At 63.9% G+C, this 10415-nt stretch overlaps 3 protein-coding genes across 3 annotated transcripts; 2 read left to right on the top strand and 1 right to left on the bottom strand.

Annotated features, from left to right (window-relative positions):
- Nucleotides 1-123: 123 nt before the first annotated feature.
- CHLRE_14g627477v5 (uncharacterized protein) lies at nucleotides 124-4625 on the bottom strand. The gene is made up of 9 exons (XM_043070312.1): nucleotides 4509-4625; nucleotides 4125-4255; nucleotides 3047-3640; nucleotides 1681-1941; nucleotides 1331-1407; nucleotides 1027-1177; nucleotides 711-857; nucleotides 316-532; nucleotides 124-196 (listed from the first exon to the last, which is right to left on the bottom strand). Exons 1-9 carry the CDS (start codon nucleotides 4588-4590, stop codon nucleotides 174-176), a joined length of 1683 nt encoding a protein of 560 aa, XP_042916985.1. The 5' UTR covers nucleotides 4591-4625; the 3' UTR covers nucleotides 124-173.
- Nucleotides 4626-6345: 1720 nt separating this feature from the next.
- On the top strand, nucleotides 6346-7221 carry CHLRE_14g627466v5 (uncharacterized protein). The gene has a single exon (XM_043070311.1). The coding sequence runs from the start codon at nucleotides 6709-6711 to the stop codon at nucleotides 6925-6927; it is 219 nt and encodes a 72-aa protein (XP_042916984.1). The 5' UTR covers nucleotides 6346-6708; the 3' UTR covers nucleotides 6928-7221.
- Nucleotides 7222-7275: 54 nt separating this feature from the next.
- On the top strand, nucleotides 7276-10381 carry CHLRE_14g627455v5 (uncharacterized protein). Its single transcript, XM_043070310.1, has 4 exons — nucleotides 7276-7515; nucleotides 7853-7925; nucleotides 8226-9238; nucleotides 9628-10381. Exons 1-4 carry the CDS (start codon nucleotides 7418-7420, stop codon nucleotides 9833-9835), a joined length of 1392 nt encoding a protein of 463 aa, XP_042916983.1. The 5' UTR covers nucleotides 7276-7417; the 3' UTR covers nucleotides 9836-10381.
- Nucleotides 10382-10415: the final 34 nt, after the last annotated feature.

The following is a 10415-nucleotide window of genomic DNA, read 5'->3' as shown; positions in this document are numbered from 1 at the left end:
CCGCCGCCGCCGCCGCCGCCGCCGCCCCTGCTGCCGCACCTCCTGCCTTGGCCTCCGCACCCACTCCACCACCACCACCACCGCCACAACCGCCCTCGTGGCGGGCCGCCACCGCCGCCGCAGCTGACCCTCGCGTCCCGCGCCTGTCGCCGCCGGCGGCATCAGCACCAGCATCAGGCGCCATCCGCTCCTCCTCCTCCACCCCTTCCTCCCGGCCCTCCTCCTCTCCTTCTCCCCCTTCACCACCACCCAAGCCCTTTCTCTGCTTCTCCTCCGCCTCCTCCGCCTCCTCCTTCTCCTCCGCCTCCGCCTCGCCTCGCGCCGCATCCACTGCCGTCGCCAGCTCCGCCGCCGCCGCCCGGTACCGCACCGCCGCCGCCGCCGCCGCCTCCTGCGCCGCCGCCGCCACCGTCGCGCCCTCCGCCTCCTTGGCTCCCAGTCGGTCGGCGGCGGCGGCGGCGCGCGCCGCCTCCTCGTCTGTCATGGCGGCGGCGGCGGCGGCCTTGACGGCAGCTGCCCTCAGATCCGACAGCTGCGGAAACGAGGTTGGCGACGTGTGCGTGAAGAGCTAGGAATGAACGTTTTGTTTAATCATGATTGTGGGTGCGACATCGTTCGAGGGAATGAGTGGCGAGGGCATGTGTGCCACATAGCGCAGTCGGCATACGGCAACACAATGCAATTGTGTAAAGGCATGAACAGTAACGCACCTTGCTAGCCGCCGCCTCTAGATTGCTGCTGACAGCCGCATGCCGCGCCGCTGCCGCCGCCTCTGCCGCCGCCGCCGGGGCCTCTGCCGCCGCCAGCTGCCGCGCCCGCAGCTCTGCATCGGACCGCGCCTCAGCCGCCGCGCCCTCCTGTGAGGTAGACACAAGCCTCAGTTGTGCGGAGGGCAAGCATTTTCACCACTGTCAACAGTAACAAGCCCTTATTACAAATTCTGGTCACAGCTATTTAAATCCAACAGCAGCACATTGCAAACCTGGCAGCAAACCCACACGGCAGTCCCACTACGCATCTACGCACCTCTCTGCGCGCGCCCTTGAGCAGCTGCTGCGTGCGAGCCAGCTGCGCCGCCGCCAGCCGCCGCCGCCGGCCCGCCGCCGCCGCCGCCGCCGCGAGGAAGCGCCGCCAGCGGCCCACCACCGGCGCCAGCTGCTGCCGCCGCGCCCGCAGCCTGTGTGGCAATGCTTCATTCTAGTAGCGTATGTGGGAGGACAGTGCGTGCGTGTATGGGACGCCCCGCCGCCGTCGCCGTTACCCAGCGACACACAAACCAGACACCACACCGGCACAACCCCCCCCCCCCAGTCCCCACCCCCGCACCTACCTGGCCGCGCCCGCCTCCGTCTCCTCCAGCTGCCGAGCCGCCGTCCGAAGCTCCGCCTCCAGCGCCGTCAGGCGCTCCTGGGGGGTGGGGAGGCGGCGGGTTGGGTGGCGCGTTCAATGTGTACGAGTTGGGTGTGTGGGATTGGTTAGCGTCATAGGCCGTAATAAATTCCTCTTACCACACTGCAACCATGCACTGCGATGAAGGGAAACGGAGGTGCTCCCTGTCCCCCGCCCCTTCTTCCCTTCCCCAAGACATACTCGTTTTTTCCCGGACCCTCGCCTGCAGCGGCCCCACACCCACATCCCCCCCCCCCCCACACACACACATACACACACTCACGGCCGCACCTGCAGGGGCCCCATGCCCAGCAGGCACTCCACGTGCGCCAGCAGCTGCAGCGGCTCCCCCGCGCCCGCCACCGCCGCCCCCCGCCGCCCCTGAGACACCACATAGCGGTCCACAGTCCCGCCGCCGCCGCCACCGCCATTGCTACTGCCGCCGCCACCGCCACCGCCATTGCTACTGCCGCCGCCGCCACCACCGCCGCCAGTGCTACTGCCGCCGCCGGTGATGATGCCGAAGGGCCGCAGCGCGGCGGCCAGCTCCTCCTGGGGCATGTGTGGGGTTATATAGCCACAGGTGTGTGTGTGGGGGGGGGGTTGTAAATACCAGCCCAAACTAAAACAACCTTGCGGGGGTTGGTTGGGGTGGGGAGGAGGGCGGGTGTGGAGACGGGTCGCCATCCCATTAGGCAGTCCGTCCCACTCACTCTCGACGCAACGAGCCCAAATCAAACACGCACACACATATGCACACATATAAACACACACACATGCACACACACACACACACACACACACACACACACACACACACACACACACACACACACACCTGCCTGCTCCTACCGACGCGGCCACTGCGGCCGCGAGTATACCTAGACTCGGTGCCGCCGTGGAGCGGGGAGCGGGAGGCCAGCTCCCGCCGCCAGCCCACGGCGACGCATAAACACCCACCCGCGTGGTACCAGCCTGCATCTAGAGCAGCTTGCGACTCTACAACCGCCGCCCGCCACGGCCCCATGCAACCCCGGCCCCGTTAAGGTTGCTTGCCGCGCTCGCTCGCCCTTTTCTCCGGGTCGCGTGTTACTTAATAGGCGGGCGTTAGACTGCGCGTTAGCTAGGTCGCTTGATGCACGCCGCCCCACTTGTCGCCTTTGCCATTCGCCTGCCCGTGACACTTCCTCGCTGCCGCCCTTTGCCTTTGCTTCCTCTGTCGCCCGTAGGTGAGCTCGACTATGACCAGCGGGCGGGAATATGGGACGTAGGCGTGCTGGGTCGACGTTGTTTAGCGCGCCCAGGGCGCGGCGCATACAATGCATATGGGTGCCACTCGGGGTCAGGTCGTTCGTCGATCGCCCGAGAGGGTTACAGGCTTTTCGCGGGTAAGTATGACTACCGGGGTCGACGCGGCAACACGACGCTCGGTATTCGGTAGGTATCCGTAAGTAACTCCGGCGCCGCTTGGGCGGGCTTCGTTTTGTTGTTTTTTCTAACACACACACACACACACACACACACACACACACACACACACACACACACACACACACACACACACACACACACACACACACACACACACACACACACACACACACACACACACACACACACACACACACACACACACACACACACGCCCATAACACACCTGGTTGGTCTGCCGCCACCGCCCACTGCCCGCCGGCTCCTCCACCCGTGTGACCGTGGCGGCGGCGGCGGCGTTACTGCGACCGCCGGCGGCAGTAGCAGCGGCGCCTGATGGCTCGGCCCCGCCGCCGCCGCCGCCGCCGAGCAGCACGAGGCGCCGCTCCACTCGGATGCTACTGCCGCCCATGCCCGTGCTACTGCCGTCCATGCCCGTGCTACTGCCGCCCATGCCCGTGCTACTGCCGTTGGCTCCAGCCCCACTGAGGCCGCCGCCACCGCCGCCGTCAGTATTGCCGCCGCCATTGCCGGTGGCAACACAACCGCAGGGCTCCATCACAAACGTCACAGCCACAAACGGCGGCGGCGGGGACGGGGCCTGCTTCTGCTGCTGCTGCCGCTGCTGGCGGCTGCTGCTACTGCCATTTCCGCCACCGCCGGCACCGCTGCTACTGCCGTTCCCTCCGCCGCTGCTACTGCCGCCGCTGCCGGCACTGCTACTGCTGCGGCTGTAGTATCCCTGGCTGATGAGGGCGGCCAGGTTGCGTGCACGCAGTAGCTGGCGGCCGCCGCCCAGGGCGAAGGCCAGGCACTCGCCCTGTTGTGTATGCGTTAAAGAGCACAAGGAAAACAAAGCGTGGCGTGTGTGTGGGGGGGGGGGGGGAGAATGGGGGCAGGGGGGGGGGACACGGGTGGTGCGCGGATCGATGGGAACACGAAGGCACGGCGGGGCGGGCATGGGGTGGGGTGGGGGCATGCAGCGCGGGGTAAGCCGTCCATGGACAACGGACAAACGGAGTGATTTCGTCACAAATATGAAGTGGGGTTCCGCAAAAAAGGTGGCCCTACAACACAACCACTTACAACCACCATCTGATACGTGTTCCAGCAGCTTGCAGAGCAGCACAGCGCACGTAAACCCCAGATGCGGTCCTCGTGACCCCCACGGCACTCCCCACCACCACCACCACCCACTCCCACACTCCTCACCCCCGCTGCCACTACCGCTACCCCCACACTCCCCACCCCCACTCCCCACCCCCACCCCCGTCACCCCCGCTCGCTCGCTCGCTCGCCCTCACCAGCACGCTCTTGCCGCATCCGTTGGGACCCACCACACACACCAGCCCGCCGCCGCCGCCCGAGCCCGAGCCGGAAGCAGCTGCTGTGGAGGGAAGCGACACATCCAGCCGGCCGCGAAAGCACTTGAAGCCTGCGACACAAACGTAAAATCCGTATAGCAATGCAAAGTAAAGCAGCTGAAGAATGAGCGCGGAGGCTGTGCGTGATGCTTGAGAGTTGAGAGGCATTCGGAGTTTTGGCGGGAAATGCAGCTCTGGCGCGCGCAGCAAGCAACAGACAGGGCAAGCAGCTATTTGCGCTGCTGCTAGCTGCTCGCTTCACCGCGGCGACGACGTATTCTTCCAGCCGCAGTCGCATTTTGCAATTGCCAAGCGCTAGCTCACCGGCGGCCTCGATGCGGGCGACTCGGCAGCGCCGCGGCAACGCTGCTGCCGCCTCCGCGCGCGGCGCCTGCTGCTGCTCCATGCTCCTAAATCGCCGCCTGCGTGCAACTGACTAAATCGCTTTTAAAAGTTTTCAACGGACGCTTCACGACATCTTGTGCCGCCCATCGCCCCGCCACCACCCGCCTCCCCCAGTCATCCCCCCCCCCCCCACACACACACACACCCCTCCCCTGCACATACCGTGCAATCACTTGGTGGGCTCCAGTCGCTGCGCCCATCCAGCCCCCGAGCCGCGGAAGCCGAGCGACGCCGAAGCCCAGCAGACGGCATCGTTTGACGATAGAAATCATGTTTCGTCTTCCGGATTCTTACTTTGATTATTTACAAGTTCATGCGCCACGGGACGTCCGGCCTGCACCGGCCCGTGCTCGCTCTGCTGCTCCTCTTGCTCTGGGACGTATGCCGCTGTGGTGCCCGCAGCCCGCCTCCTCCGCGGCACACCTCCACACGCTCCACGCCGTACTAGCTGCCCCCCGCGCTTCCGTTCTGGCCCCTTGGAAGGCTACACCAGCAGTCCTTTCACCGCACCACCCGAAGCCGCAGGCCGCCCCAGCGCACTGCATCCACCCCTGCCGCCGCAACCTTTCGCATCTCAGCAACACGTTCGCGTCAGATCTCCTCGAAGCCCCTCTTCCCGTGCCCTCTTTATTATTCTTCTGCGACGTTGCCCCCATCTCCCCATCTTCACAGCTCGTCTCCCACCCTCTTGCTGGCTGGACCGCCCCCCTCACCCCCTCCCACACAAACCATTTCTCCACCCCCTGTACCGCTTTTCCAAACATCCTTGCAACCCCCAAGACAAAACACAACCAAACACGCCACACCGATATCTCATCGGTCCTTTTACTCGCCCTTGAGTTTCTTCATCAGGATCTCCTTCATGAGGCCGGGGTTGACGCGGCCCTTGGACTCCTTCATCACTTGTCTACAGGGGCAGGTGCGGGGGCAGGCAGGCGGGGGGGGAGAGTGAGGTGGGGGAGACAAGGGGTTTTGGGGAGAGCGAAATAAGGCAGTTTCTGTGTGCCTATGCGTGCTTGCGAGCGTGTGGGATACGCAGCCAACGCCGCGTCGTAGACCAAGACAAAGAACACAAGACACACAGCCCCCACCCTGTCCTCCTCCCCCCCTCTGCCGAGCGCTCCCCTTCAGCGCTCTCCCGCTCGCTCTTCCAAGCACGCACACGCCCCCCTGGTCTGACAACAACGACCTCTACGCCTTCACATGTACACAATACCCCCATTGTCATCTCCCCCCTGTGCTCCGCTCATTTCCGCTTGGTTTGGTTAATTAGGCTGGAATTTACAACGTCCCCTCTTTCCCCCCCTGACCCACCCCTCGAAGAAGCCCTGCAGCTTGGTCTTGCCGCCCCGGTACTCCGCCAGCTGCGTGGAGGGAGATGGGGAGGGTGTGGAGGGAGGTGGGGGTGTATCAGGTGCGTGTGCAGGTGTGTGTGTGTGTGTGTGTGTGTGTGTGTGTGTGTGTGTGTGTGTGTGTGTGACCGAGCACCGCTGCCACGGGAATTACTTGAATGGGCCGGGCCTTGCTGTCCTGTAAATGTGAGGAACTGCGACCTGTGAGTTTGACCTGAGGACGTGTGACCTGCGGATGGTGTTTGGTCTCTCACATGACGGTGCGCTCCATTCATGTCCGCGTGCGTTGCCGCTTGTGACCACTGCCGTACCATTGCCGTGAGAGGCGCGGCGAGGTTGAGGCGTGCTCTCTGCACAAGCGAAACCTTGAATTGCATTTTGATTTCTCTTCGACGCTCCCCCTACGGCGCAGCAGACGCGCTGTCGGTCTATTACTTGGCGATTGGTTTTCAATTGAAAGAAACAAACTTCATAGTAGTCGTGAACGGAGCATGGGGCAACGTGCCGTTACTGACGGACACATCATCACAGGGCACAAGGGGTGGTGGGATGGACATGCGAGTGGTACTTTTGCAACTTGTGTGCGCTTTGCCTTGGGAGTCGGGGGCAACTCCCATTTCTCCATGCGCTGAGACGACTGTGCGTGATCTGGTGTAATGGACCAGGACACCAGGCAAAGGAGGGAGGGTGTTGTTTGGGTGATGATGGTCATAGCGGTGGCTGTTGCGAAGGAGCAACCAGGCGGGCGTTTGGGTTGCCTTGAAACAATGAGGCGGCGTGTGAAATACAGTAGTATCAGGCCGCGCGATCAGCCCGGTCGGCCAGTCGCGCTGACGCGCGCGCGTGTGTGCTTGACGAAGGTGTACGGTGCGGCACGGCACTCCACTCCACTCATTGCGGTCAGTGGCCCTAGCTCCTGTTGCCACGGACCCAGACCGCTCAGTCCGAGTGGCCAGGCGCCCAGCGTTTCGGGCAAGCAGGAGTGAGCGCCAGGGCGCCAGGACAGCAGACTTGCAGTGCAGTTGTGGATGAACAGCCGATCAGCCGAGGGGCGAGGGCAACATCAGGCATGATCACAACGGATCACAACTCTGTTATAGATGTCCAGCGCAGTCAAATGCAGGATGCACGGTACAGCATGCAGGGCCGGTGTATTGCTATTTGATTGACGTAGGGCCTTTACGTGAGGGCGCAATCCTTTGAATCTGGGGCGGAACCAAGGGCCGTGCCGCAGTACGTGCAGGTCTGCCCGGATGGCACGCCCCCGGAAAGTCTAAGAGACTTGATATCATGGCATACCATGCATAGGCTAGCTTGACGATACACATGTATACGTTAATTAATAGTGTCGGGCTACTTGGCTGTGTGCTTGAAGAGTCCTTCAAAAACCGTCGCAGCCATTTCGCAACGACGGTGCGCCCAACACAGCCAGCAATTCCATAGGACTTGCAACATAGCAGCTGAATTAAGTAATTGATGGCACCGAAAAATAACAAGTCGCCGGGCGCGCACGGACACGCCGGCTCCGCCGGCGGGGCAGCGGCCGGGCCCCACGCCGGCCAAGCCTCCATCAGGCAAGCTCTCGTAGTCGTTGTCATTTCCTTGCCGTGGTACGCCGCAACTGCAGATGTCGCAATGGTCAGGGATTTAGGGCTGGCAGGCTGGTTGGCTGCATTCCGAAGAGGGGCACCCCCAGCGGCCACACACTTGACGCACCATACCGGAACACCTGCCGAGTACCGAACACGCTGCATCTCCCCATCCGTTCCTTGCTCCAAAATCAATCCCACACCACGCTTTCAACACGCCCGCTACTGATGCCGCGGCATCACCCGCTGTGTCGTACACGCCGCCCCGCATCCGCCCCGCACCCACCACACCCATTCCGCACCCGCACGCCGCGCACCACAGGCAGGCGTACGACGCGATGGGGGTGCAGCAGTTCTACGCGTCTCACGGGGCCCGGTACACCAACCCTCACGAGGTGAGAGGCTGACGCGGGGCGGGCCGGCACGCAGACACGCCGTAGGGTGCACCACATGCACACACGTGGCACATCGATGCCATCTTGGCGCGGGCCGGCACGCAGACACGCAGACATACAGTTACAGCTGCAGTATCAAATCAAGCATGGGAGGTACATCATTGCCAGCTTTCATGGCCCAACCAATCCCCACCAACCTCGCAACCAACCAACTTAACCCCACTCACCCTGACGCCCCCATCCCATCCACCCACACCCACTCACACGCACACCCCCACCCATCCGCACGCACCCGCACAGGGCCAGATCTTTGCTGCCCTGTGTCAGCTGCTGGACTCCACCCCCGCAGCCGTGTGGCTTGGGCTGCAGGAGCTGAGCGGCCAGACACGTCAGCACCAGCAGCAGCAGTCGGATGCGGATGCGGAGGAGGGGGAGGGGGAGGGGGAGGGGGAGGGGGAAGAAGACGGCCAAGACGCGGGCGCTGAGGGCGAAGGGCAGCACGACGGCGGCGGCGCAGGTGGTGGCGGAGCATGCGGCGGCTATCGGGCCTGCACGGCGGAAGAGGCGGCGGCCATTGCGGCGGCGGTGACGGCTGGGCTGGCGGCGCCGGTGCCTCTGCGGGTGTTGGACTTGGCGTGTGGCTCGGGCGAGGCCAGTGCGTGCCTGATGGAGTGGAACCGGCTGAGGCCGCTGGGGGGCAGGCCCGCAGCAGGAGCAGCGGCAGGGGCCGGAGCAGGGGCAGGAGGAGGAGCAGGAGCAGGAGCAGGAGCAGGCGGAGGAGCAGGAGGAGGCGTAGGAGGAGGAGCAAGGGGAGGAGGAGGAGCAGGAGCTGCAGCAGGAGCAGGGGCAGGAGGAGGGGGTGCGCCGGGCGTGCCGGGCGTCGGCGGCACCAGCGGGGGAAAGAGGTCGAAGCAGCGCGCGGCGCCGCCGCCGCTTCTGCCGTACGAGCTACGGCTCACTGCGTGTGATCCGTACACACGTGACGCCTACGTGGCACGTACGGGCCGTGCCGCGGAGAGCTGGTCCTTCGAAGACATCGCTGACGGCTGCATCGACGACTACCTGTGTTACGGCGGCGGCTGTAGCAGCGGTGCTGCTGCCACTGCTGGTGCTGCTGCTGCTGGTGCTGGTGCTGGTGCTGCTGCTGCGGCGGCTGGAGCTGGCAGTAGCAGCAGTGGGGGCGGCGGTGGCGGCGGCAGTAGCAGCGGTGGCGGCGGTGGCGTGGGTGTGGCGTTTGACCTGGTGGTGTGCTCCTTCGCGCTGCACCTGTGTGAGGCCAGCCGGCTGTACGGCACACTCACGGCCCTGGCCAGGTGGATCGCGGGGGCGTGTTGGGATGGAGGGGCCAAGTGTGTACGTGTGTGTGTGTGTGTGTGTGTGTGTGTGTGTGTGTGTGTGTGTGTGTGTGTGTGTGTGTGTGTGTGTGTGTGTGTGTGTGTGTGTGTGTGTGTGTGTGTGTGTGTGTGTGTGTGTGTGTGTGTGTGTGTGTGTGTGTGTGTGTGCGTGCTTTGGCAAACCCGAAGTCTGCACGCGGGCGACGTGCGTTGAAGTTCAAGGCTTAGTATTCAGGGCCTGGCCTTGGACCAGTCTTGGCGACCGCGACCACCTCTGTATGCATTGTATATAACCCCCGGGCCCCTCCCGCATCTCCCCGCATCTCCCCTCCTCCTCCCCTCCTCCCAACCTGCTTGCACTTGCGCAGGTCCGCCCGCTGGCTGCTGGTCCTGGCGCCCCACAAACTGCCGTACGTCCGACAAGAGTACGGGTGGCGGTTAGAGCGGTTGAGCCGCGTGGAGCGCACGCACGTACGGCTTTATCGCTCGCTCGCCGTACCGGCGGCAGATGCGGCGGCGGCAGCGGAGGTAGCGGCGGCGGCGGCCGCGGCGGTGGCCGCGGTTTCAGTTGCGTGAGTTCATGACAAGCAGGAGGGTTGGCGCAATCAGCGACTCAGGCTCACAGGAGGAATTTCTGAGATTGGTCTCGGCCTCAGCTGTCTCAGGTGTTTCACGCAAGCGGTTGTGGTGGTCGTCGGGCCTGCGGTCGTTGGGCTTTGGTCTTCGAATGACCAGCCTGGGCCAGCTGCACTAAGGAGGGTGGAGGACTGGAGTAGGTGCCCTAGGCTCCACGTCCGCAAAGGCACAGGAAGGACGGTTCGGGCCTTCGGGTGGCTTTCGAGTGTGTGACTTGTCTAGGGAAGACGTCTGGAACGTTGGGGGCTAAACGCTCACGAAATGGAGCGATGCCCCTCACTGTATACCGTAGTGCAGGGACCTGCGCACTCTTCGGATCGAGGTTCGGGGATGCATCAGCTCCTCCCGAGGCTTTTAGGCGCATGCACCAATTTTATGCGGGAAGGAGCGTGGGAATGGTTGCCGGACGTGGACAGTCAACCGGAGACAGGCACCGTGTGCATGAATGACGCTGCAGTTGGCAACTTCCCATGTTCCCGAATTCCAAGGCAGTACTTTTCCTCCATAACACAATTGATGC

Source organism: Chlamydomonas reinhardtii, chromosome 14, assembly GCF_000002595.2.
Source record: "Chlamydomonas reinhardtii strain CC-503 cw92 mt+ chromosome 14, whole genome shotgun sequence".
NCBI classification, from domain to species: domain Eukaryota; kingdom Viridiplantae; phylum Chlorophyta; class Chlorophyceae; order Chlamydomonadales; family Chlamydomonadaceae; genus Chlamydomonas; species Chlamydomonas reinhardtii.
This window is presented reverse-complemented; position numbering and strand designations above follow the sequence as displayed.

What these genes read in the sequence shown, in the direction of transcription:
- CHLRE_14g627477v5 (XM_043070312.1), bottom strand. Translation starts at nt 4,590, where the DNA reads ATGGAGCAGCAGCAGGCGCCGCGCGCGGAGGCGGCAGCAGCGTTGCCG. An exon ending in GATGCGGCAAGAGCGTGCTG is followed by an intron (nt 3,641 to 4,124) that starts GTGAGGGCGAGC and finishes CATACACAACAG; the next exon opens with GGCGAGTGCCTGGCCTTCGC. An exon ending in ACGGAGGCGGGCGCGGCCAG is followed by an intron (nt 1,178 to 1,330) that starts GTAGGTGCGGGG and finishes ATTGCCACACAG; the next exon opens with GCTGCGGGCGCGGCGGCAGC.
- CHLRE_14g627466v5 (XM_043070311.1), top strand. Translation starts at nt 6,709, where the DNA reads ATGAGGCGGCGTGTGAAATACAGTAGTATCAGGCCGCGCGATCAGCCC.
- CHLRE_14g627455v5 (XM_043070310.1), top strand. Translation starts at nt 7,418, where the DNA reads ATGGCACCGAAAAATAACAAGTCGCCGGGCGCGCACGGACACGCCGGC. An exon ending in GCCGGCCAAGCCTCCATCAG is followed by an intron (nt 7,516 to 7,852) that starts GCAAGCTCTCGT and finishes CGCGCACCACAG; the next exon opens with GCAGGCGTACGACGCGATGG. An exon ending in ACACTCACGGCCCTGGCCAG is followed by an intron (nt 9,239 to 9,627) that starts GTGGATCGCGGG and finishes GCACTTGCGCAG; the next exon opens with GTCCGCCCGCTGGCTGCTGG.